Consider the following 26,931-nt stretch of genomic DNA (forward strand, 5'->3'; position numbering starts at 1 on the left):
CTGCTCGTCTAGTTCGGTAACATTAATTGAGCGTCCTCTCCAAACTTTTCCAAATGATTCTACCACAATGAATGCCTCTGGCTGGGGTGAAGGCCTCTTTCTCTCGGGCTGGATGGTTGGGTGGAGAGTGTGGGGCATAGAGGCCTGTACGTCCCCTGCTTACACTGGCTGCCACCCTGGCACAGTATTGGTCAGACTCAAGGGGAGGCACGTCCAGGCAGCCGAACGTGATTTTGAGCAGACCCATCAGGACAGGTGGTGAGGAGCAGTTGGAAGTCACAGATGTGACGACTCCCCTTAAGTAGAAACGTGCTGACCAGGAGGCTGCCAGCCAGGCATACGGAGGCCTCTGCTGTCTGCCCGCTGACATTGCCTATACTGCGTGTGCCTGTGAGAACAGTGGTACTCACCAAGGAAGGCCGTGGCCCCTGTCCCTGCACTTACTGAATACCTCCAGTGTGCCAGGCAGCCTGCAGTGAGGTCCCTGCCTGGGAAGTAGTTAGCTGTTTGGTCCACAGAGGGCGGCACATCCAGCTCACATCACACAGAGGTCATGTGTTAGAGCCAGACATCGAAGGGCAGGTGCATAGGATCCCTTCTCTGTGGTTGGTCCCTGGGGGCTGGAAAGAGGCACAGTGGGGAGGTTTTCCTTAAGGGACACATAAAATGTTTTGGAAATAAATAGTGGTGATAGTTGCAAAAAAACCCCCAAAACCAACATTATTGGGTCTCCTCTGGGTGCATCTTAGTCTTGGCTCCAGGGGACTCTTGCTTTGTGAACAATAGGAAGACCAGCCCCAGAGGTGGACCAGCTTCACCCTGGAATCAGACTTTGGTCACTACCAGTGACTGGGACATGGAGCAAGTTAACGTAATCTGAGCCTTTGTTTTCTTGTCTGCTATTTTGGGTTTAGTACAGCTTAACCTCGCAGAGTTAGGGTAAGACTTAGAAGAAGCTGCATGAAAGCGTAGTTTTGTGCCCCAACTGGCCCTGCCTTATGTGCAACTTTAAATCTGCTCACGACTTCCATCCTCGTGCTCCCCTTGTCTAATGAAGGTGAGAACCAAGTGCTTCCTTGCCTGGCCTTGTCATCTCCTCAAAGACAGCCTTCCAGGAGGATGAGGCTCTCTCAGCATGCACAGGAAGCGACTTGTCAAAGCTGTCTTCCCCTGCAGCTGCCAGAGCACAGGGAGTACGCTTGCCGAGCATCTCTGACTTGTCTGGTCTCGCCCGGGGAGAGGGAGCCGGGAGTAGTGAGGCCTCTGGGAAGTGTGGCCTCGGTTGAGCTTCAGGAGAAGGTTTTGGATGCTCCAGAGACAGCCTTCAGTGACACCTTGCTGACTCTTCTTTTGGCTTTAATCGTGATGGGAGTCTACAATGGTGCTTCGGGTCAGAATTCTTACCTTCTGTGGTGGAGATCCAGGTTTGATTCCTGGGCATTGCACCTCATGCACGGCCTCCACCTGTCTGTCAGTGGAGACTTGTGTGTTGCTAGGAAGCTGAGCAGGTTTCAGCAGAGACTAAAGGAAATTAGAAAGAAAGGCCTGGCAACCTACTTTCAAAAATCCACCCATGAAAACCCACTCTGGGTTACAGCAGTCTGATCCCATGGTGTATGGGGTTTCTGTGAGAATGAGTGGAGGGCAGCTAATGATGACCCATCGGTCAGTGTCTGGTGATGAATCAGAAGAGAAGCCTTGACATGCCGGCCTAGGACCCCTGGCCCCAGAATGAAACTACCTACAATGTGGTTATGCCCGTCAGTCTCATTTTTTGTGAAAATGCCCCTTCTAGAAAAGGAATTTATGGTTAGTGGATCCTTTTCAAGGGTTCAGCATTAGCCTTGCCTTTTTTGGGGGGGAGAGGGGGGAGAATCCAACCGCACAGGCTCATCATGTTCTGCTGTGTGTGAGTCCGAAGGTCTGAAGTGAGACGAAAGAAATACCCTCTAGACATGAAACTTTAGGGTTAGCTGACCACTGGCCTGTTCCCTGTTAACACACCAAACTAACAGCCACAGCTGACCTGCCAAGCCCCTCATCACTTAGCCACACTGGGCTTTTCACCTTTGCCCTGGTGGCACATTAGTTAAGCACTCGACTGCTAATGGAAAGGTTGGTGGTTCAAACCCACCCGCCACTTTGCACAAGAAAGATGTGGTCACGTATTTCCATAAAGATGTAAGGCAGTTCTGCTTGGTCCTGTAGAGTTGCCTCGCGTCACCGTTATCGGCAGTGGCTTTGGTATTTAGTTTCTTTGGCTTCTTGGTGAGCGCTGCTCAGTTTGTCCCATTCTCACAAGTTCTGGCTCTGAAGCTCCAGTAGTACCCTGTTCCCCTATATCAGTGCTGAGCACCAGTGTGTTTAGAAAGAACGCTGCTTTTGTTTTCTGACCTGATTTCTGGAATTCTGCTACCAGGTGAAAGCAAAAGAAATTCACTCAACAAAAGAGCTGATCAACTTGAGGTATGAATAACTCTAGGATTCTGTCAGTGGCTTCTGGAACGTTCCTTTGATCTGGACCAAGATTGTTGACTCAGTGTTGGCCTTTATAATAAAATCTAAGACTGATTTGGGCCCAGGTGAGCTCTCTTACTTGATGAAGCCCCTGTTTCACAAACATACACCCACACTATGGAAGTGGCATGAACCAGGCGCCATGAGTTTGGACTGCAAAATTGCTGACATGCTTTCCATTCTTGGGTGCAGCCTCTGTTTGTGCCATTATTGTTTGTGTCTTAGTGTTGACATTCCTAGTATTCTCCAGCAAGTGTGACTCATCCCACCCAGAGGGGAGATGGAATGGCCAGTGCACTCCTTGTGGCTTTGCTGTGTCCTTCGTCCCCTTGTCTTCCCCCGCCAATGGTGAGCCCTGACCATGGCTTATTCCCTGCCTGTAAGTAGTTCTTTGGGATTCAGCACAGACCCTCTCCTGCCTGTCTTTCCTTTCCCTGAGGGGAGTGCTACTAAGGGCTAGGCAGAACCCACCCTGGACGCTGGTCCCTGGAGAGCCGAGCTGACATTTACTGAAGTCAGTCAGTGCTTACATGTGGATCCCTCTGTGACTTGAATTTCCCTCCAGCCTGAGCAACCTGTTACAGCTGCTGTTTGGGCAGCTTCACAGGAGATCAGCAGCCAGTGGCTGCCCAGGCAGGTGTTCGTGCATATTGGAAGCTTACCTGTGTGTTAGAAACTTAACCTGTGTTCTGAGAGCTTACCTGTGTTCTGCCGGATGCATTTTTATGAAGCGAGGGCTCACCTTTTCTGGGGTCTCACTTGTTCTTTGACAGAATCAGTCAAGAATAGTCTAATTATAAGGAGTTCCCGGTGGGGAGGGCTTCCCATTCTCTACCTCTGGTAACTGGGGACTTGGGCCTCCTCAGTGGAGTTCAAACCAAGTACACCCAGCCAAGCTGAACTGGCTTCTGGGCTTGGCTTGCTACCAGTTGAATGTCTCCTGGGTTGGAACTACTTTGATGCTCAGAATGTTTGCTGACAACCACAATGTGTGTTTGGGTACCATGGGCATTGGCCTCCTCCCATGCCCACAAGCTGCCAGGGGCTTTGCATTGTTAGGAACCCACCCAGCACAGCCACCGAATGCAGCCACAGCTAATAACAGCCATTACTGCGCATTCACTACCTGGTCTGTCTGCTTCAGTTTTTTCCTGGCCCAGAGCTTATGGCCCGCACTTGGATTGGAGATGAGCTTGACAGGACGCTGTGGTTCCATGGGCAGCCAGAGTAGAACTGTGGAGGAGAGGGGCTCAGTGTTGCCCCGAAGGAGCTGTGGAGGGAAGTCTTTGGGAAGGCTGGGAAGCTCGACGCTGCAGCTCAGCCTGGCGTGTGACTTTGATTTCGTCATCGGGCGTCTCTGTGAAGCTTTTGCAGGCATTCTTGCCATGTTTTGTACTTGGCCAGGCTCTTTGCACTTGGGCCCATTGAGACCTTTAGGCTGTCCACAGAGGCTTTTGGGGAGAAATAACTTTAGAGTCCGGGGTTTTTCCCAGGGTATCCTGACACTCCATGTCCCAATGTTCTCTGTGCCCCTCCCGACATCTGCTCTGGCACGTTTGTGGAAAGGCCGTTGCACAATCAAGGGTGTCTTGATGGTGGTGTGTTTGGCCACGGGTCTCACGAACATGGCACCTGATGCGCTGCCCTTTCCCTTTTGTTCTCTTGGACCGTATTCCTGTCATGGTCAGTTGTCAAGAATCCTGGGTGCCCCAGAGATGAGCCCTGTTTGTAGGGTCCTCTTGACTGGCCCCTGGTGGGGGTGCTGTCTGGTGAGTCAGTCCCGGCAGCCCTGGCCGCCCTCTCTTTCTGTTCACTTCCTGTTGGGGCTGATGTCACTGCAGTGTGAGCAGTGTGGCCTTTTATGGACAAGAATCAGCTTGCAGCTTGGCCCACAGAGGAAGTGAGCGATAAGGCCCTTAGCATCTGTCTGTAACTGGTGAAATACATGCGTCCTTCCTCTGGGTTGGCTGGAAACACCTGTCCAGTCTGGCCTGGCTGCCTTAGCTGGGGAGGCTGGCTGTTCTTGTCCTTTCCACCCCACCTGGGCTCCACCTTGAGGCATTTTGGGTTTGAAGTAAAATCCGAGGAGGGCTCCTCTGGCTCTCCATGCTTACTCATGGTGCCCCCGTGTGTGTCAGAGGAGAACTGAGCTCTACAGGGTTCTCACTGGCTGATTTTCTGGAAGTCCATCATCAGACCTTTCTTTCAAGGTGCCTTTGGGTGGGTGTGACCCATGCAGTGTGCAGCCCAGCTCAGTTAACAGTTTGCAGCCCTCAGGGATCCCCCTTCATGGGATGTCTCACGTAAACTAGTTTTTCTTGTTGTGCCTGGCAGTGCTTTGGGGAGGTGACCAAGCTCCGTAGTGAAGGACCAGCACTTCCCAGGTAGATGCCTGTGCTACCGGGCATCTCTCACCAGCATTCCATCTGTGAGGGAGGGTCCCCCTTTATCATTTTATAGATGGGGGCTCCGAATCCCAGGATGGCAGGCCTAGTATAGTTAGGGGAAGTGTGGAGCCAAGATTGGAACCAGGACTTTAGAGCTTCAGTGCTGGACCTTCTCCTTGACCAGTGTTTCAGATCATGTTCTGAGGAGCCCTGTTCCCATCAGCCCTCTCTTCAGCCAGTGCTATCTGACTTTTATCTTGTTTTTCATGTTGGGAATATGGGAAGTTTTTTTCTGAGAAGAGGCAGATGCTGCTTTTAAAGTTTGAAAACCATCGAGGAACCGCCTTGTAACCCCCCACCTTACCCTCCCCCCCCCCCAATGCAACAGATAGGAGCTGGGGCAGAAGGAGGGGGGTGTGGGAGCCTAAGGCAGCTTCACAGTAAGACATTCGCTTCCCAGGACCGGGTTCCCCTTGCCTCTGTGCTCCCCAGGTTCAGGGTTATGGGATGCTCTGTGTGTGTGCCTTATTTGCTTTCTCCAGTGTGTGGGTGTGTCTGTCTCCTCCAGTGAGGAGGAGAAAAGGAGTTTTCATATAGGCCTGTAGTCCTTACCAATCCACATAGGACTTGAGTCAAGACAGGCGACCTGGGTGGTCTCCCAGGAGTGTTCCTCATTCATTGAGATGAAAAAATGTGCTTCTGATGAGAGCATGTTCAAGAGGATGTCTCCCAGAATGCACTGGGTGGGGTGTGTGGGTAAACTGACTCAGGAAGCAGGTGGCCAGGTTTCTGAGACTTCTTGGCAAGGCCACACCCAGAAGAGATGCTCCTGAACTCATAAGCAAATCTGGGAGAATTACCTAGAGAATGGGCCATTTGCAGAATGGGTAATCATTCCTGGCTGCATTCCTGGCTGCATTTGTAAGGTTGACGTAAGATAAAAGACCAAGATGGACTGTGGGAATAGAAGAGGCCTTTGTGAATGTGAGGGGTCGTGGGTCATTCAGCCCAGCCAAGTGGATGGCGGGGAGAGGGGGTCCAAGAGAGGATGGACCCAGACATTTGCCCAGAGAGTGTGCTGGGCAAAGCAAATACAGCTTTCCATCCAGCAGAACATTAAAACATCTGGATGTTTCTTTTAGGTGCAGTGGGCTAACTGTTGGCTTGCAGATGGAGAGGGAGAAGGTGGCCCTGGGGCCATTCTGCTCTGTCCTGTAAGGTTGCTAAGAGTCAGCATCCATTAGTTCAGGGGCGGGGATGAAAGGTCAGAGGAGAGGAGGAGCTGAGAGTCAGGGCTGCATGGAGACTAGCTAGTCTGGAATTTGAGAGTCTGGAGTATGTGATTGTGTGTGTGCCTGTGCACATGCGTGTGTCTGGGTCTCTGCTTCCTGTTGTCCGGCAGCATCAAACTCCTCCTCACACAATTAGAGGAATTCCAGCCATCCCTGGCCCGGGCAGCCCTGAGAAAACGTTTCCTCCTGGGACAGATGGAGAATGTTTCCTTTTATGGTAGCTAGCGCCCGCCCTTGCAGTCTCCCAACTTGCCCGCACGTGCAGGTACATTCTTGTGGGGGCCCATGACTAAACATGCCCGCAGCTGGGAGGCTGAGGGGGGCGCGCAGTGGGGGAGGGTGAGGACCTGGTCCCAGCCCTTCTCAGTGGTCACACGCTCCCAGTATCCCTGGAGGCTACTTTCTGCCTCTGGCCTTGTCCCCAAGCACCATCTGTCCTATGGAGGCTGTTCTAGCCCCAGTCCCAGCACGGGTTTGGCAGCCTTGAAAGACGAGATTGAAAAGGGCAGGCTGCCCTCGTGGGTCGGCTGTCAGAGCAGTTCTTGCATTGGGAGCAGTTGTAGGTGAACGCAAGGCACCCTACCCCATGAGATTTATTCCACGGTGGGCAGGGTGGCTGCTGGGAGAACCAGGGGTAGTAGGTAGCAGGCTCAGGCTGGCTGTGAGATTGGTTTTTCTTTTTTCTGTCCTTCCCTCTTTCCCACCTGAGTGATCGACAGACAGGAGAAGGGGGCGGGTAAGTGCCCAGTCCTGTCCATTGCTGAGCTCAGGTGCACTAGGAAGGAAGCTCACCTGTGAATTGACAGGTGACCTAGCCACTCAGTGAGTGCTGGTCTCCACTGGCTGAATCTGCCTCCAGGCCAGGCGACATCTTCCCCGACTCTTCTCTGCAGTGGCCAGCCTTGTAGGCCTAGGCTGGCCAGCGTGATCTAGTGAGTGCCCCTCAGAACCCACCACGTGCTGTTGTCCAGGCGCCCCGGGAACACAGTGGGCCATCGCTTGACTGCTGGTAGAAAGGGCAGTTAAAACCCATCCAGTGGCTCTGCAGGAGAAAAACTTGTCTTCCGTCTTCCATCAAGTTAGTTTCCAGCCTCGGAAACCCGGGCCAGTTCGGTTCTGTCACAAGGGGTGGATCTGTGTCAGAAGGACTGGATGGCACGCAGCAACAGCTCTTCTCCTCCGTGGTTGCCTCCGATGCTGACACAGTCCCTTATCCCCATCATGGTGTCATGGTGCTGTGCCAGGTCCACCCCATGGGTTGTTTTTATATTTCCAAATAACCCTGCAAACGAGCTAGTAGCACATCTACGTTACGTATAAGGAAGCACATACTCAGAGTCCAATGTCTCAGCCAGGTGCAAACCCAGCAGTAAACAGGCGGATCCTGGATTCAGGCTGAGTTGATTTCTGGAGGGGTAGCAAGTATTTTGTGAGAGGTGGGGTGAACAGAAACAATGAATTTGTGGTTTTAGCTGCTGCTTAAAAATAGGGACCCCCAGCACTGAACTGGGTCAGGCCAGAGCATCAGAGTGGTGTTACTGGGTTTCTCTGTCAAAAGTGTGGAGCACCCGTTCCCCCCCCCCACCGAGGGAATCAGGTTCTGGATTGTCTTAACTCTGCCCACAGAGCCAGGGTGGTTGTCAAAGTTACTGACCTGCTGGTCATTAACAGTGCCTCATCAAGAGCTGTTGTTGGGATGAGCTTCTGTTCTTCTCACGCTGCCTCATTATTGAGCATCTACCAAGTACAAGACACCGTGCTCCTTCAAGGCTCTTACTTGTATGTGCTCAGCTGCCAGCAGGTGCCTTGGAGGAAAGCCCTGGCAATCTAGTTCTGAATGCTCAGTCGTTGGAAACCCTCTGGAGCACAGTTCTCCTCTGATGGGGGTACACCATGAGTTGGAGTAAACTGGAGGGTCGTTGGTTTCCTTATTATCCCATATGTCAAAGGGGAGATGGAGCTTCAGAAAAGGCTGTGCTTGAATCTGAGTTCTCATATAGCTTACACATCCCGGAGTCAGTGTTTTATCCCAGGCCTTGTCTATACTGTCCCTTCCCTCTTAAACACTGCTCCTTCATTACATGAAGGAGCCCTGGTGGCACTGTAGGATAAGCACTGGACTGCTAACTGCAAGCAGTTCAGACCCATCAGGCATTCTGTGGGAGAAAGATGAGGCTTTCTGGTCCCGTAGAGATTTACAACCTCGAAAACCCTAGATGGGGGTCTCTGTGAGGTGGAGCTGACTCCATGGCAGTACTTTTGGTTTGGTGGGTTCTTACGTGGGGCAATACTGAAAACACCAGTACATGCCTTTTTTTTAAAGCCAGAAGCCCCGGGATTTATTGCCGGGCAGGTAAAACCTCAGATCTTAGCATAGTAGGCTTTTGGGGTTCCTGTGGACTGGTCTTAAAGTGATGTCTAGCTTTTTGGGGGCACAGCAGCAGCCAGGGGGCTGGTCTGAGTCTTGGGCCTGGGGGCAGCTCCTCCCCTCAGAACTGGAGTCCAGTCATGTTAACTAGGCTGCTGTGGGTCCCTTGGGGAGGTGGGGGACCTACAAGGCTTTGTGCTTCTGTCTTGGGCTTCTCTCTCTGGCTGGAGTTACTCTAATGTCTCCCCCAATGTCTCCTTTTTCAGACCGAGAAGATCAGTCCATTTTGTGCACGTAAGTGTCTCTGACGTCTCGGGGGTGGGCACCTCATCTCTCCATAGCCTGTTCTTGGTCTCGAGACTTGTAAAATTAGGTGACCACCAGTTCCATCCCCAGTTCCAAAACTCCGTCCTCTCCTGCACTAAAGGACAGGACTGACTTCAGGCTGCAAACTAGTTACTTGGGGCTGCAGATGGACTGGAGAGACAGCTTTATTCCACAAGCTCAGGGTTGCCAGAGGATAGATGGGGTGGGATTTACAGCCCAGAGAAAACCTTGAGTCTTCTCAGCTTGGCCCAGTCAGGAGGGCACTGACCAGGTCCATAGCTGCTGAGCAGGACACATCCCTCCAGGCTCTTTACTTGGCATCCCACCCACACGGGGCCCTGTTCCTGTCACCCTCTGATTGGCACAAGAAGACCACATAAGCCTCCTTGCTGAGGACATTAGTGGTATAGACCATTCCTGCAAGTGAAGGTTCAAAGGGACATGTGCGTGTGCCTTGGACCTCTAAGTCAGCAGCTGCCTAAAACTGATACCTAAAAGCATTTGGATGTACAAGCTGCCAAGTGACCAGGGCAGCAGAGCCAGCAAGTTCATTCTGTCAGGCCTCTGGAGGGCCCTGGGAAGTGGACTGGCCGAGCCGAGGGTTCCAGAACTTAGCATTCCTCTGGCTGCCCTGCCTCCCCGTTTCCGCCCCTGGTGTTGGGGTCCAGCAGAATGGTGAGCAGTGGAGCATGTGGTGGAAAGTAACCGATTGAAAGCATTGGGCTAACCGGAGAACTTTCTGGAATCTCTTACAGGGGTGAATCTGGAGCTGGAAAGACAGAGAACACCAAGAAGGTCATTCAGTATCTGGCTCATGTGGCCTCCTCACACAAGAGCAAGAAGGACCAGGTGGGTGTCGGGGTTTCCTCCTCACAGCCGCTCTCTGGGCTTCGCTGGGAGCGTCTAGGAAGTGTCTGAGCTGCTACGGAAGAGCATGCTCTGGGAACAAAGCAGCCTAGGCCCGCTGCTGTGGAGGCCGCAGCTTAGTTGTCTCAAGAGTGGGTCAGTGGGAGCAAGCCCACGTCTTCCTTGGCCTCCTGAATTTCGGAGTTGCCATGGAAACTGGCGATGACCCAGCCTGGGCTTTGCATAACAGCACTTAGGAGTTAGCATTGGGACCCACCTCTGAAGTCGGAAGAAGGGAGTGGAAGGCTTGGCTCTCCCGTTGATGGAGACCTTCAGGGCCGCGTCTCAGTCCTGCCTCCGTTCCCTGCCATGCAGTGCCCCTGGGTGGACAGCCCCCAGGGAAGAGAGGGGGCAGCTGCAAAGTCGTCTCACGTCCCTTTTTCTCCCTCTCCCTCTTGATGGATTGTGTCGGACTCGGCAGCATCCCGGCTAGGTGAGCAGCACGTCCCCTTGCACGTTCTGCACCAGGAATGCGTGTTCTGCCCCTCGTGTGCCCTGGAGTTAGTGATTTCCACCTCCGCAGCTTCTCACTCCACCACGGTCACTTTCTGCAGCTAGAATCTTCTTGAAGGCTCAGCTCACTGTCCTGGGAGGGGCTGGGTGTGACACAGTGTGCCAGACCTCTCGTGCACTCTGAAATGACAACTATGACAACATCGGTGTGGGGTCTCCACCCAGCCATGGCAGGGTCTCCACCACGTACAGGGAGCCTAACCTCAGAGCCCATAGGCTCAGAGTCCAGTCCGGAGGTGGGTGGCTGCTCCTTTCCCCTGCCAGACTGTGCTGGTCAGCATCAGTGCTGGTAGGGTCCCACTGGGGGGACAACCTATCTTAAGCATGACTGTGTGGTACCCTCTCGCTTCCTCTCCAAAGCACACACTCTTAAACTTTCTTGTGACTCTAAATGCCAGTGGGGTCCCCCAGCCCCTTACTGAAGTGCCGTGTGCAGCGTCTCGAAGTAAGTAGGGGCGTGTGTCTCTCTGCATGCCGACTTGGGTGTGTCCTACAGAATGTCCTAATGAGACCAGTCTTCTGGAATGGGACCAAAAGTAACTTTTCCTGGGCCAGACTTCACAGGGCATCCTGACTCTTTTTCCATGGGGCGTCAGGAGTTATATTTAGAAACTAATCATGGTTCCTCTTGCCCCCCTCCTCCCACTCCTCAGTTTTCCATTATTCTGAGAGGTGCGGTGGGAGTGGGGGAGAAGCTTATTTTAAAACCGGAGCTGAGAGGTTAGACATTCTTTAGCTGTGGTTTCCACCTCTTGAGTACGCAGTAAATTGAATTTTCCAACTATTTGTTGAATGCTGAGTATGCGCCTGACGGTCTGGAAGCTCACATTGGTGTCCCTGCCCGTGAGCATGGGATGGCAGGACCACAGCTACAGAACAAGAAAACAGACCCGTGTGCTGTACATCAGGGGTCTGGGGGTAGCGGGGAGGCAGCAATGATGTCACGAGGGAGCAAACTTGTCATTCCTCTCGCTGTGTATAGTCTCGGCCACGTTGCCCCTGCCTGTAAGCCCAACTCCACTGGTGGGCTGCATTGCTTCTGGTTTCCGGCTACTGCACAGGTCTGAAAGCTTCCATTCCCCATCAGTTGAATTTCCTTACCTGAAGCTGTCCTGAGATTTTCCATATGCAGCTGGGGCACAACAACACTCTTGTACTTGGTTTCCAAAGGGAGTCCCTCGGTGGTGCAGACAGTGAATCCACCCCAAGGAGTCGCAGGAGAAAGGGTTGGCTGTTGGCTTCTGAAAGATCACAGACACACATGGGGTCCTGTGAGTCCAAATAATCCACTGGATGACCACAGGTTAGCTGGTCATCCTGAGGCCTGTAATGGTATATGTTGGGCAAGCAGGACTCAGTTCCCCATCCCAGGGCATCCAGGCAGAACATTCCAGACCTCACCTTGCTGTGGGGAGGCCTGACTTCCCTGGGGCTGTCATCTGGCCCTGGCCCTTTGTGTCTGTGTCCTTCCCCATGGGAGCCCATGGGCAACAGCACCACCCAGTGAGGCCTTACAAATCTGCATGGGTAATTCCAAACCTCTGAGTGTGTACTAAGGAGGCCTGGTGGCACTGCAGGATATGCACTGGATTAGGTGGGCAGTTCAAACCCCCCAGCCGCTCCTTGGGAGAACGATGAGGCATTCTGCTCCCGTGAAGATTTACAGCGTCAGAAAGCCTATCTAGGCTCGCTGTGAGTTGGAACCGACTCGATGGCAGTGGCTTCTTTATTTTTGAGCACATACTGTATCCAGCACCTCATCATTTCACAGCATGCAAAATTCAGTGAGATTTCCACAAAGAGAGAGACATCCCCATAAAGACCTGTTGTCAGCCAGGAGTCAGGACCGGGACTTTGAACGGCCACTTTCCCTAAGGGCCAGCCGGCGGCAGGGTTTGGTGGGGCCATGCCCCGTCTGCAGGAATGGTTGTGGTGGGGCCACATGGCAGCCTGGCTGTGTTTGGAGAGGAACATTTTAGTGTGGGGGAGAGCAGCGTGCATCCTAATCTGGCTCTATAGGCTTCTTGAGGCAGGCATCCCAGGTTCCCCTGCTCCCCTAGCGGTAGACAGGAGCCTGTTGTCCTGTGAGGACTGTGTGTCAGGCACCCACGGAGAATCTTGCCTCTTGGCCCTGCCCCGCTGACCCTGGGCCACACATGGGGTCATTTTGCTGTGTCCTCTGGGAATGGAAGTTTTCTCTTTGGGGTGTATGGTGAGTATGGTGGGGGGTCTGCTAGTCCTTCTGCTCATTTAGGCTTGAGTCCTTGGTGCCCACAGGCAGGTCTTGCCCATGCAGGTGTGCTGGAAGGCTGTCGTTAGGCCTCTCCTGGGACCTCCTGACGCTGCCAGTTTTCCTTTCCTCCCAGCAGCCTTTATTCCCGTAAAACCCTGGTTCCGCTCCAGCCTTGGGGATAAGTACAATGCTCTGACCCCAGTGTGGTGATGTTTTCCCCAAAGGACGCCCAGATTTTGAGATGGTTGAGATCTGCATCCTCAGTTAGTACCTGGCTAGGTGGGAAGATTGACTAGGTAAGAGGATGGTGGCTGACCAGATAGAACCCCCAAGGTGGGTGTAGTTAGATGTCCTGGATAAAACTGCCCCCCTCTGCTGGTCGGTAGATATCTAGATGACCTTGGGCAAGTCACTCACCACCCTTCAACTTCAGTTTCTTTTCCTATGAAATGGGGAGGTGGGGAAGGGGGGCTCCAGCCTTCTTTGAGTGCTGTGAGGGTAAGAAGGTCCAAGAGTGTGTTCTGTAGAGCAGGATGTGTTGTGGTGTTATTGAGAGAGTTCTGAGCCCAGGGTAGGTCCTGTGCATCCATGCCCACCTCCCCACGTGGTAGGGTAGGTCTTCCTTAAGTAAGTAAGGAAAAGGAAATGAGAGGAACGTGTATGTTCTGCGGATCAGGGTCTCTCGTCTTGTCCCGTGGAAAGGAAGGTGGGTGCTGGGGTGGAGATGGGGGTAGATGGAAAGAGGGAGGTCAGACTGGCTTCCTGGGTCGCTCTAAAGCGCAGTCCTCAAAGCTCAGGTCTGGCCACAAATCCCAGCGGTGAGTTTTCCTGGTTTCCTTCCGAGGTTGGTCAAATCCTTGTCAGGAAGTTCAGATGAGTCGAGGTTGCCACAGGTCCAGAGGAGAAGGTTGTGCCACAATGGCACAGGGATGGACTGAAGCTGGGGTGGCGGGCCACTGGAGTACAATCTGGAAGCCTCTGTTTTTGGCATGCTGGCCAGGCAGATGGCTCTGCTGCTGACTATCCACCTGGCGGGGCAGGAGTGACCGCCCAGGCCACTGCCCCACCCTCACTGCCCTCTGGGTTCCTTCTCAGGGAGAGCTGGAACGGCAGCTGCTGCAAGCCAACCCCATCCTGGAGGCCTTCGGGAATGCCAAGACCGTGAAGAATGACAACTCCTCACGCTTCGTGAGTCGTGGGTGGCAGGGCCTTTGCCTCTGGGACTCTCACCCAACCTTAAGTGTCGATGGGTTTTGTGGGGTCGGCTGGGTCCATAACTGGCAATGTATTCTGGCCCCCTCCTCTTAGGGAACAGGGGTGTGCTGCCTGTCCTCTAGGTGGTCCTGTTGGAACCAGCAACCACTTGGTACCCAGACTCAGTTGAGGCAGTGAGGAACACTTCCTCCTTCCTGGGCTCCGAGCAGCACCTCTCTTGAGAGTCCATGGTGCCAGTGCAGGGTGGAGCCATGGGGCCCCTGTACCTGCTATAGGAAAAGACTGGGGGCATCTTCCTTGCTTCATAACCTCTTTGTCTTTTCAGGGCAAATTCATTCGTATCAACTTCGATGTCAATGGTTACATCGTGGGAGCCAACATCGAGACATGTATCCTTGTCGTTAATCCTAATAAGAGTCTTGGTCTGGAGAAGGATGGGAATTGCTTTCCAGTTCTAGAACATTCCTTTTATGGGCCCGTGGAGTCAGGAACATACCCAGCATAAGCTCACTGAAACCAGCCAGGGTTCCAGGTCTGTTTTTTACTGGCAGCGTATGATTTTGCTTCGAAGGAGACAGAAGGATTGAAATTGTCCAGTGAGGCTCCTTGGAGCAAGGGTTTAGGTAGATGCCTCTCTGTTCTTCCCTGCGCAAATATCATAGTCTTGAGTGCATGTGCTCACCTTTGAGCCCTGTAAACAGATGAAACTTGTCTCTTCGGCGAGTTACGTCCCTTAAGGAGAGACTAAAGTAGGTGGATTTTGCTCTCTTCGGTTTTGTTCTGCCACGTTGTGCCATTCTTTCTACCCCACGAAGTTCAGTTCCTTTAGACAGGAATGAGAGGAAAGTGGGAGGGGTCGACTCCCTCCAACTTGTATAAATCCTTAATGCTTGCCAAGATCTTCTGGAGAAATCCCGTGCTATCCGCCAAGCCAAGGACGAGCGGACCTTCCACATCTTTTACTATCTCCTGTCTGGGTCTGGGGAACATCTGAAAAGTGAGTCATTTGTGCTACAGCGGGACATACGGGTTTCCTGCTGGAACTGGGCCATGAACTCTGCTTGGGAAATAGGAACTTGGGACTTGGACTTGGGGAGGAGACACAGGACCGTCTGTTGTGCGTACTGTGCGTGCTGTCTTGTTTCTAGCCAGGCCCAAGAAAAGCCAGCCTCGAGCATAGACGCATCTCACCCTGATGCTCATGCATCTGAGGGTCCGGACTCCTGGCTGTGCCATTATTCCCAGTCTGTCTTGGGGCTTGGGGCCTGCTTCTGAGTTCCCCAAACCTTTGAGCTCACAGTGTTGTCTGTAGTTCGGATACCCTGCTGACCTCTCATACCCTCAACTCCCTACAGCTGACCTCCTGCTGGAGCCATACAACAAATACCGCTTCCTGTCCAATGGGCACGTCACCATCCCTGGGCAGCAGGACAAGGACATGTTTCAGGAGACCATGGAGGCCATGAGGATTATGGGCATCCCAGAAGATGAGCAAATGGGTACAGGGCTGGCTCTCCTGCGGGGGAGGGCTGGGAGGTGGATGCTTGATCACTGGTCATGGGGTGTCCAGTCAGCTGACCAGGCCTGGGGGTAGCTTTGCTTTGGCTCTGACTCTATGGGAGCCCCTGTGGATGCCTGGAAGAAGGCCTTGAGTATTAACTTTAGGGTTAGTCATTCCTGGTGTCCACACAGAGGGGACCAGAGGACAGGCACTTGTCTGCCTGCGGCCACTTTTGCTAAAAACTACAGTGCAGCAGGAGCTGGGGTGGTTCTTTGCGTTGGGATGCCTGAGGCCCAGGAGTGAGAGACCCGGCACAGAGAGGGCTGTGAGCCCCTCCAGGGAGGTTGAGGGCCATTAACCAAGACGCTGATACCCTGTGGTCCCAGGGAGTGTGGGAGGCCCACTTGACTTGGCTAGCTCATGGGTCCTGGGGTGAGTGACCACTTCCGCCGAGGCAGTGCATCCCAACCTGGGTCCGGTTCTGAACCACCCCTGCTTGCTTCCTGAAGGTCTGCTGCGCGTGATCTCAGGGGTCCTTCAGCTGGGCAACATCGCCTTCAAGAAGGAGCGTAACACTGACCAGGCGTCCATGCCTGACAACACAGGTACCCCGGAGTCCTCTCATCTCTGATGCGGTCAGGGTCCTGGGCTTTGTTCAGGAGGAGAAGTCTTTGAGAAACTGCAGCTGCTCTGATTATATAAGGCATCTTGTCTCTTGTTTTATGTTTATGGCTGTTTGTTGCTCTGCATTTTTGTACAGTTGCAAAATATGCATAAACATGACTCTACCTTTCCTCACAGCCTGAATGTTGGAACAAATTAGGAGAACTAAATGATTGTATGTTTCAGGGTCTCCTTCATGCATTCCAAGAGCAAACTACTAGGCTTAACCATTGAAACAATGATTTTTCTTTTGTTTCCAACTTAATGCAAACTTTGCCCTGGGCACTTTGGGACCCTGAAATGTTATTTTTCCTGCACCTCGCTATTATTTCCTTGGGTGGCAGCAAGTGATGCTACTCACAGTCCCTTTTCATGGTCTAAGAAAGTGAATGCGTGGGTCTGCAGATCACCAAGGATGGTCCTGTGTGCCCCCCTGCCCCGTGGGTGGGACTGTCTCCTCTTGGCCCTATGCTTGGGGCAGGGACCCCCCTTTAGTATGTGGCTGAGGGTGTACAGGTATCTGCTGTTGGGCACACAGTGTTGGGTTTCAGGGACACGGCGGCGGGCCTTCCATGGCCCTGCTTTTCTAGGGAGTGATAGTTCAGTTACCACCCCAACTTTCTCCTGTCTGCTCCCAGGTTAGCAGAGGGTCTTTTTCTCTTGGGGGTCAATTAAAACTTTCTCCTCCTCTTTTGAAAAATACTAGCTGCCCAAAAAGTGTCCCACCTCCTGGGCATCAACGTGACTGATTTCACTCGAGGAATCCTCACGCCTCGCATCAAAGTGGGCCGGGATTATGTCCAGAAGGCGCAGACGAAAGAGCAGGTCAGTGTGCCCCGTGGTCAGAGCAGGCGGGTTGGGTGGCCTTCCTAATGGGGTGTGTGCAAGAGTGTGTGTGTGTGTGCGCATGCGTGTGCGTGCAGCAGGCCTGGAGGGTGCTCTGGGCACTTTGAACTGGATTTCCTTTTGAAGTCCTGACAACAACACAGACAACTAACAGACCAAAGGACTTGTCGAGTCCGTCCTTGTAGGACCGAGCAGCACTGGGCCACGGGGTTTCTAGGGCATTCATCTTCACAGAAGTAGACTGCCACATCTCTGGACCATGAAGTTGTTGGTATGTTGGAACTACTGGCCTTTCGGTCACTGCTGCCCCACCGGGACTCTTTTCCCCCGAGTAACTCAATGGTGACTAACCAGCTGCCGTTTCCAACTCCTGGCGACCCTCTGTGTGTCAGAGCAGCAGTGTGCTCCACACATAGTTCTCAATGGCTGTTTGTATTGGAAGAAGATAGCCAGGCCTTTCTTCCAAGGTACTGCCAACCTTTTGGTTAGCAGTCAAGCTAGTTAACGGTTTGCACCATCCAGAGACATTTTTAGCCCTAGTTAGAAAACATGGAAACTGAACCCCTGAGAAGTTCAGTCACAGACCCTAGGCCAGATGGCAGACCAGGAAGGGGCCTCTAGATGACGCTGTACTGGACTGATTGTGAATGAGGAGGTGGGTATGCATGTCTCTGGGACGAGACGTGATCTCGGGCTGGTGCCAGGGTGGCGGCTTCTGTCATCCTCAGAGCTGTGCCAAGCGGCTGTTCTCCCGGCACCTGCTGTCCTGCCACGAGTGTTGACAGACGAGCAGGAGTCTTTGCCTTGTTTGTGCCAAATGTGTGTGGCCATGTCCCCTGCAGCCGGGGCCTCTGCCTGCGCTGACCAGTGTCCCCCCTCTGTTGGGGCTTGCTGGTGTCTGCCGAGACACTGGCAATAGGCATTTTTTTTAAAAAAAGTTTTTATTGTGAATTGAGTGAAAGTTTACAGGGCAGATGATCAGTTTTACATTCAACAAATCTTACACTTGGTTTCATTACAATGATTATAATCCCTTCCATGTACCATCAGTTAACAGTATTTCTCTCTACTCACTTTGGCTCTTTTTTTTTTTTTTTTGAACACTCAGGCATATATAATAATTTACAACACCAAAGGGCACATTCTGCAACTCTGCCTCCTGGCCGCCAACTCTCAGTCCCTCTCTTCCCATGAATCTAGAGTCCTCAACTTTCCCTCTCTCCGTTCCCCATTTCTGGCAACAGGCATTTTTAAGGCCCTAGTCCCAGTTCCTAAGAAGACTTTGAATTTTTTCCATGCGTAACCTCCGCGAACTGGATGCTCAGGAGACTGAGAGTGGTGCATGAGCCGTCCCCACGGAAGACAAGGGCACTGTCTTCAGAAGACAGCAGGTGTTCTCGCTGTTGGCAATTCATTGCCCGAGTCATTAAATGGCATTTTTTTTTTTTTTAATTAAAAAACAAAACAAAACAAAACCCCGTTATGAAAATGGTGCATGCATCCTGGAGAAAATTCAGAAAATGTAGAAATTAGAGAGGAGGAGAAAAATCGGTGATTATTTTTGAGCAGCTCTTCTGTTTCCTGTACATCCCTTTCCTGTAGCTGCTGTTGAAAAACTGCTTCTTACTGTGGATCTTTTCAAATGTGTAAAACACACATGGAGAGACTGGCCCATGAACCCCCTGTGTATCCACTATGCAGCCTCTACAGCTGCCAACTTGGGGCCAGAGTTGCTTCAGCTTTCATCTTGAGTGTTATAAGTGGAAAGGTTGGTGGTTCGAATCCTCCCAGAGGCACCTTGGAGGAAAGGCCTGGCAACCTTCCAAAAGGTCACAACCATTAAACACCCTATAGAGTGCAGTGGGGTTGGTTTGAGTCAAAATCCACTTTGTGGCAACTGTTTTGGTCTTTTATGAGCAGATCATCCAGTATCTTATCATTTATTCTGTAAAACAGTTTGGTACATCCCATTTTATAATTACAAAAGGTCTTTGCAGATGTCTAAGTTTACTGACTTAGGAACTCTGGTAATGTAATGGTTATGAATTGGGTTGCTAATCTTATGGTCAGCAGTTCGAAACTACCAGCTGTTCCGTGGGAGAAAGATGAGGCTTTCCGCTCCCGTCAAGATTTACAGCCTCAGAAACCCTGTACAGCGTCGCTATGAGTTGGAACCGACTCCACGGCACGTAACAACAAGTCCTGGGCTAGACAGTGGGCTATTCAAACCCACCTGCCGCTCTGTGGGAAAAAGATGAAGCTGAATATACCTATGAAAATTTACAGTCTAGGAGTCCTGGTGTGGCGCTGTAGGAGAAACATTATATTGCAAGGGTAGTTTGAACCATAAAGTTGGTGGCTCAAATCCACCAGCCACTCTTTGATAACCCTATGCAGGGTCATTATGAGCTGGAACCAATTTGATGACACTTAACAACAACTACAACATGATTTAGAATCGACTAGATGACAGTGGATTTAATGTCTGTGTTTTTTGGGGAGTGGGGAGGGAAGGGGGCTTATGTTTACTGTGCTCAAGTTTACAAGGTATTCAGTTAGTTTCAAGTTTGTATCACTAAGTAACACTGTAGTACACATATTTGTGCATGAAGCTTTATACTCTGTATTTGAGGTCCTTTCTCTGGGATGGTGGTGGTAGAAGGTCAGAGAGCATGAAGGCTCCCCTATTGATTACAGTTCCATGCGCTAAACTCGTGTCTGACCCCCACCCCCCCATTGCTGTTCCGGCTCCACAGGCTGACTTTGCCATTGAGGCCTTGGCCAAGGCCACCTACGAGCGCATGTTCCGCTGGCTGGTGCTACGCATCAACAAGGCTCTGGACAAGACCAAGAGGCAGGGCGCTTCATTCATCGGGATCCTGGACATCGCTGGCTTTGAGATCTTCGATGTGAGCCTTTTCCCTTGGTGGCCCACCTTGGCTGCCCCCTTAACATCTTTCTGCCTTCTCCTTGGGCCAGAAATCCTCCCTCTTCCTCTGGTCCTACAGCACTCAGGCTGGCCATCTCCTTTTGAGGATGGAGACATCACTGGGTGTATTTGAGGCCAATGAGAGTGCACACTGCCAACTAGAAATACAGACATTGGCACCTTATTGCTTAGGGTTTTGGCGGTTTTGTGGGTAGGTACTTCCCGTTTATCAGTTCTTTCAGCACACATTTCTTGAGTGCTGGACAAGGCATCGTCCCTGCCCAGAAGACCTTTGAGGTCTTATAGAAACACCTGATGCTTTCTGTAGATCCGAGGTCAGTGTCAGAGGAACCATGCATGGACTTGGATTAGAGAACATTTACATTCTTTTTTTTCCCTGTTGACCGCTCACTGACACGTAAGCATTTCTTTCCACTGTGAACGGAACAAGCTGTGACACCCTTGCCATCGCGTCAGCCGTGCTTGTGAACTGTCACCAACAGAAATTAGGTCTTTCCTGTCCCAGCAGTCTGGTCAGATCACTCCCACTCAGCTCCACATGGGAACTCGGAAGTTACTGAGTCCACCGCTGGGTCTCGCTGATAAGAGCATTTGTATTGCTGTTTCACAGTGCGCTGATAGTTGCATTTCTACGTAGTGTCTTTCCTTTGTCATCTGTATATTATCCGTTTGCAAGCATTGCTCTGAGCAGGGCTCTCCCAGTCCATGGGCCCAAGGGAGGCCACCTCTCCAGGCAGGGTCTTAAGCGCCCCAGTGATCCTTCCTGAGCTTGTCCCTGCTCCCCTTCCGTGAGAGCTGGAGGGTCTCTTACCTGGAGGTGGGCGGCATCTTGCTGACGAGACTTCTCCTCCTCCAGCTGAACTCCTTCGAGCAGCTGTGCATCAACTACACCAACGAGAAACTGCAGCAGCTCTTCAACCACACCATGTTCATCCTGGAGCAGGAGGAGTACCAGCGCGAGGGCATCGAGTGGAACTTCATCGACTTTGGCCTCGACCTGCAGCCCTGCATCGACCTCATTGAGAAACCAGTAAGAGCCATGTTAGCCCCGGCCCCTTCCTCCTGGGGGACCTGCTCCTTAGCACCAGCATTGTTCAAGTCCTCCTCCTGCTGCGTGTCACCTGGAGGGGGAATTGGCCTGGTGTCTGGGAGGCCTGGGGGATCCCCTCAGAGAGGATGGAACAGCTGCAGCCCAGCTGGGACATGTGGTGCCCGAGCCGAGGCCACTCAGCTCCTATCGAGGGCGGACTACGCCACAAGCGTGTCTTTGTCCGAAAGAAATAGCCATGCTGCACTGTGCGCTCGGCCCGTGCCAGGTGGCGTTGTCACCTGTGTGGGCTGTAGCTTGGGGTGGGGTGGGGTGTATCTTTAATGGTGCCAAAGCATTTCTCTTCCTGGCATTCCCTTCCCTCTTGATTGCAGTTGTTGTTTATGTGCCGTGGAGTCGGTTCTGACTCATAGCGGCCATGTACAGGGTTTCCAAGGCTGTGAATGTTTACAGGAGCAGAAAGCCTCATCTTTCTCCCACGGAACAGTTGGTAATTTTGAACTGCTAACCATGAGATTAGTAGCCCGATTCATAACCTCTACGCTACCAGAACTAAACTCATGTTCTTCCCCAAATCCTGAACGGCTGGGAACTTTATACACTACAACTTCGTTGAAATGTTAACTTATCAGAAGTCTAGGAAAAAGTTTGTTCCTTGCGAAATCTTTCTTTTTTGTAATCAGTTGACTTCCCTTGAACAGGAAACCCATCTGGCTCGAGGCTTTTCAGACAATCTGTGCTCAGTGTCTGAAATGACTTTCTTGGGTCTGTTCTGTGTACCGAGGGTCTCGGGGACTCTATAGGCACAGCGGGTGGAGTGGAACATATCTTGAAGTGGGGGTACCTGTCGAGGGCAGCCTTCTGAGCAGACCCTAGACACACCTGTTCAGGTCAGTGCACCTCCACTGCCTATCAGACCTGCCAGGTGCTCTTCAGGTATTAAAGGTGGTGTCCTGGTGTGTCGCTGTAGGATCAGCACTGGATTGCGAACCATAAAGATAGCAGTTCAAACCCACCAGGTGCTCCTTGGAAACCCCATGCAAGGGTCTCTGTGAGTCAGGACCTACTCACTTAACAACAACAACAAAGGTGTCGGGTCATTGGATGGAGAGTCCTGCCCCGTTGCTGGGCCAGAGCTTAGACTCCCGAGTCATCTTGTTAAACTAAATTAAATCCAGAGTGCCCCTTCTTATCTTGGGGGTGAATGAGTGGGTGGGGGTGTGGGTCCCTTGCCCTGCTCACCTGCCCCCACGCTGTGCGTTTTCCAGGCAGGCCCCCCGGGCATCCTGGCCCTGCTGGATGAGGAGTGCTGGTTCCCCAAAGCCACTGACAAGAGCTTTGTGGAGAAGGTGGTTCAAGAGCAGGGCACCCACCCCAAGTTCCAGAAACCCAAGCAGCTGAAGGACAAAGCGGATTTCTGCATCATGCACTATGCCGGCAAGGTGAGCAGGGAGGGAGGCTCGTCTGCTGGGGGCGAGGGGTAGGTAACAGTGATGAGCCTCCACCATACAATACAGTAGCTCCCCGCACTGCGTTTTGTTAGATGCTTGTAACAGCTCCCACCGTAACCAGGCCAGTTTTTGTCAAGTTTGTGCTATTCTTGTTCAGCCTGTTTTCCACCTGTGAAGTGAGGAGATTTGCACTAAAGGCACATATGCTGTGTGACCTTCACACCTGTGCTGGTGTTACTTAACCTGAGTCTTGGTTTCCTCATCTGGAAAATGGGGACATGCACTAAGTTAACTTATGGGGCCCAATGCATGGTCCTGGGACAGAACTTCTCAGCCTTGGGGCTACTGAGGCTGTGGGCCGAATAATGCTTTGCTGTAGGGGGCTGTTCTGCGCATTGTAGGATGTTTCACAGCGTCCCTGACCTCTACCAATGCCAGCAGCACTCCCCCTGCCCAGTGTACCAACTACAAGTCTTCAGATGCTGCTGCCGTACGTCCTTTGTGGGATCTCAGATCTCATGGCACGCATCTCCCCTGTGTGCGTGCTGCTGGGATGTAACCCTAACCCGTCCATCGAGGCACATGCATGGGTTAAATAAAGCTGGCTTTCCACCGCATGCTCTGTGAAGTACCCAATAATTGATTACAGCCGAACCTAGGATAGAGCTGGTTCCAGTCTGCAGCCCCACCCTGTGTTTCCCCTCATTGCCCAGCGTGGTCTCTAAGAATCCTTAAACAGCTCTCCATGCAAAACAAATGCAGCTGTATCTCAGGGCTGCTGTGGCCCAGTGCCACAACCTGGGGGCTCACACCCCACACAGGCAGACCCTGTTACATTGCAGTCCACAGACAGTGAGACGTTTACAAAGTAAAGGTCTGCGGCAGCCTTGTATGTCGGTGCTGTTTCTCCTGTAGCATGTCATGACTCCAGTTCTCCTGCTTCTCTGTGTCTCTTTGGCAATTTTCACAGTGTTTCAGACATTTTCATAACGCTAGTGCATCCTCAGTAGATCATGATGGAGTATTAGCATCCCTTTCATATGCTCTGGGGGAACATCATGTCACTTGCTTTATTACAATGTTGGCTTTATTGTGTTGATCTGGAGCCGAGCATGAATTGCCTCTAGGTCTGCCTGTGCACTTCATCTCTCCCAGTTCTGGGGCTGGACAGCCCAAATCAAGGTGATAGCAGGACCATGCTCCCTCTGAAGGCTCTTGAGGAGGGTCTGTCCGTGTTTCTTCCACCTTCTGGTGGTTTCTGGCAATCCTGGCTTGTGGCTGCATCACTTCAGTCTGCCTTGGTTGTCACATGACCTTCTCCCTCTGCCCCTCTGTGTTCAGGTTCCTTTGCAGGGACAGCAGCCACTGGGCAGGGGCTGACCCCAATGCATTCTGACCTCATCTTAATTTGATAACATCCGCAAAGACCTTATTTCCAAATAAGGTCACATTCATGGTTACTTGAAATGATAAGACCTCAACATATCTGTCGGAGAAGAAACAGTTCAGCCCATAAAGACCATTCATGAAAACAATAGCAACACAGACAGTTTGCAGTTAGTTACCCGAGGTGAATGCCACCAGAGCCTACAGCCCCACCTCTACCTTTGAGATGTAGACATGGCAGAGAATCTCACGCGAGGGGTTTTACTGTAGTCCTGTTTATTATGGCAGAAAATTGTTATAACACCCTAGATGCTCATGGTGGGGGAACAAAGGGCGTATGTAGTTCACTGTGGGATAGCCACATACCGTACTGAGATGCCCAGTGAAAAGGGACCAGGGTTGGTTGTTGTTAGAGGTGAAAAGATCTCAAGACACATGTTTCCGCAGCCTGTTCATTCCACAGCTCTGTTAGGACATGTACCAACTTCATCATTGATAGCATCGCACTTCGTGCCAATGTGCAGAAAGGAGCCCAGTGAGGGTCCCAGCAGGGAGAGCTGGTTAGCTGGTTACTTCTGGGCCGAGGTTTAAGAACAAGGCCCCAGGGACTGCTGCTCTGTTTGTACTGATTTCGTGTTGTAACAAAGGCATGTTGTTGTTGTTATGTGCCATCGAGTCGGGTCCGACCCATAGCGACCCTGTACAGGGTTTCCGAGGGTGTAAATCTTTACGGGAGTAGAAAGCCTAAAGTTATATTATTTGCGTTATTAAGAGTGTACTTCAGAATAGATAATAATACATGCTCATTAGAGAAAATGACATTCTGAAATGGTACAGAAAGGCAAAAATGGCTTAGATTTTATTACTTGGAAGGAAATATTAGCAGTTTGGTATATGTCCTTCCAGGATTTTGTCTCTGCATTTCTAGTGCCCCAAATCAATCCATAGAAATGGAAGATTCGATTGTGGAGCCATAAATGCCTTCACATAGGATCCCCCGTTAGTGGGTCTTGCATTGTTTGTGGTTTTCTGTGTTCCTATGGAACAGCCCCTCCAGGAAAGCGCTTATGGGTACCCATTGCCTCGTTACTCCTCCTGCCCATGAGCGGTCTCGGTGGTTAACATTTCCGCTCGTGCTCTTTCAGGTGGACTACAAGGCTGACGAGTGGCTGATGAAGAACATGGACCCCCTGAATGACAATATCGCCACGCTGCTCCACCAGTCCTCCGACAAGTTCGTCTCGGAGCTCTGGAAGGATGGTACGCCTTTTGCCCTCCACGCACCCACCCCTTTGCCAGGGATTCCATCCCCCCTGCTCCTCATTGGAAACAAGCCACAGTGGTTTTCTGTCCTCATCTGCTCCCCCGAGAGAGAGATGGAGACTTGAATAGAAAGGGGAAGATCACCCCGAGTAGTATGTGCGCACGGTACCCATTCCTGCGCCCCCAGCCGCAGACAGCCAGGCGCTTCCCCAGAGTGGACGGGACCAGGCTGTGGGGCCTCCTGCTGCTTAGGTTTCTAGCCAGCGACTTCCATGCACTTCTTCCTTCTACCCCTTGGCAAGCTGGTGGCTTTGGAGGTTTTCTTTTCCGTGGTCTCTGCCGGTTTCTCCTTTTCCTTTGTCTGGTTTCGCTCTAACCTCTCTGTTGCAGAGATGCAGAACACTCAGAGAGCTTATTTCTATCAGCGCTTCCCCATTCTCCACCTAGAATCAGGTGACTGGCCGCCCTGAGCGGCTCTCGTGTGTGATGCATCCGGAACTGTACCGAGTGCTGCTTCTGCTGAGTGTCCCCCCGCCCCTCATCCCTGCTCTGCAGAAAACCAGGAGGACGGGGCGCTGTGTTTAGATATCTGGGGACTTCTTGTGTCTTGTGTATTTTAAAAGAAGTTGTTTAAAAGTCCATTGCCTGCCCCAGAGCTCATCTTCTGAAGGGGCTGTCTCCCTGCTTGGATGGCACAGGTGTTGGCATGAGCTGCCGGCTGTGTGTGCACCTAAAAGTCGATGCGTGTGTATGTGTGTATTCCTTCAGTGAGGGCTTGGTGCAAGTCTGCTTGGGCCATACCTCCTCGGGGCTACTCCCAGACAGCCTTTGGGGACCAGTTCACACTGGTCCCCTGGTGGGTGTGTGAAGCCTGAAGACACCTCCCATTTTAACTTGGCTGCTTCTGTAAATGTATTGTGTTGAGACCAATAATCGGGGTCTAGCAGGCTTCAGTGCAAGACTTCCAGCCTCCTATTTGTTCTGGCTTAAAACTGACCCCCCTCGCTGTTTGGTTTCTTTGTGTGCTGCCGGTTGCTGCCTTGGAGGAAGCCTCTCCCACCCTTCTTTGCAGTGGGATGGGAGCTATAGCTGGAGGGATGCTCCCTATGGGGGGAGGGGGGGCTGTAGACGTTCCAGAGGAGCCAGGACAAGAGCCCTGAGTCAGGATGCTCTGTTTCTCACACTACCGAGTACGCGCTCAGGCTGATTTAGAGATGCCTGCGGGTGGGGGGATGGTTCCAGCAGAGGGAGACTCACCCAGAGTCCTGTAGGCAGTCTATCACAGTTAGCTGTAGCGCACCTGTCTTCTGACTCCTAACCCAGTGCTCTTGGGTAGAAGTCAGTGTGAATTCAAGATGCTGAGTTTTTTAACTGGGAGGGGACCAGAGGATCATTCTGAAAGTCAGGTTTTTACACCTCCTCAAAATCAGGGTTAGGGAGTCTGGTAATGTAAATGGTCTGCATTCAACTATTAACCTAAAGATTGGCAGCTCATATCCACACAGGAAGAAAGGCCTGGTGATCTGCTTTCAAAAGGTCACAGCCATTGAAAACCTATGATGCTCAGTTCCAGTCTGGCACACGTGGGGTTGCCAGGTTGTCGTTTTCTTTGGCTTTATTATATATCTTGGGGAATTTGTTGTTGTTAAGTGCTGTCAAGTGTGCTCTGACCCGTAGTGACCCTGAATGGGGTTTCCAAGGGGCAGCTGGTGAGCTTGAACACTGACCTTGAAGTTCCAATCAACTTTGCCGACTTGGCAGTCCAGCGCACTAACCCAGGCGCCACACCAGGCTTGCTCTCTGTGACAGCTCATTTCCCGGCCTGACACTCACCTGCAGCCGACTTTGGAAGCTTCTATTCTCTTTGGGAATAGAACTTTCCAAAGTGTGCTGCAGGTGAGCATCAGGCGGGGCAGTGAGTTGTCACAGATGCCCTGATGCCCAAGAGAAGCAAGCCTTCTTGGCTTTGTAGTATTCCGTGCCTCCTGCTTAGATGGCCAGGTTCCCTCTTAGATGGTCAGGTTCGCTCTTAGATGGTCAGGTTCCCTCTTAGATGGTCAGGTTC

The 26,931-nt window shown here is 51.9% G+C and overlaps 1 protein-coding gene across 1 annotated transcript in view; it reads left to right on the plus strand.

Annotated features, from left to right (window-relative positions):
- MYH9 (myosin, heavy chain 9, non-muscle) overlaps window positions 1-26,931 on the plus strand; it is a 99,668-nt gene that overhangs the window by 53,208 nt on the left and 19,529 nt on the right. Inside the window, exons 4-15 of the mRNA XM_006865226.1 lie at window positions 8,831-8,858; window positions 9,647-9,740; window positions 13,639-13,731; window positions 14,084-14,147; window positions 14,657-14,755; window positions 15,114-15,257; window positions 15,769-15,864; window positions 16,629-16,747; window positions 19,525-19,677; window positions 20,575-20,748; window positions 22,035-22,208; window positions 24,749-24,863. Coding sequence (XP_006865288.1) covers window positions 8,831-8,858; window positions 9,647-9,740; window positions 13,639-13,731; window positions 14,084-14,147; window positions 14,657-14,755; window positions 15,114-15,257; window positions 15,769-15,864; window positions 16,629-16,747; window positions 19,525-19,677; window positions 20,575-20,748; window positions 22,035-22,208; window positions 24,749-24,863 — 1,353 coding nt within the window. The remainder of the gene's footprint in view (window positions 1-8,830; window positions 8,859-9,646; window positions 9,741-13,638; window positions 13,732-14,083; window positions 14,148-14,656; window positions 14,756-15,113; window positions 15,258-15,768; window positions 15,865-16,628; window positions 16,748-19,524; window positions 19,678-20,574; window positions 20,749-22,034; window positions 22,209-24,748; window positions 24,864-26,931) is intronic.

Source organism: Chrysochloris asiatica, unplaced genomic scaffold (genome assembly GCF_000296735.1).
Source record: "Chrysochloris asiatica unplaced genomic scaffold, ChrAsi1.0 scaffold00076, whole genome shotgun sequence".
Classification (NCBI taxonomy): Eukaryota; Metazoa; Chordata; class Mammalia; order Afrosoricida; family Chrysochloridae; genus Chrysochloris; species Chrysochloris asiatica.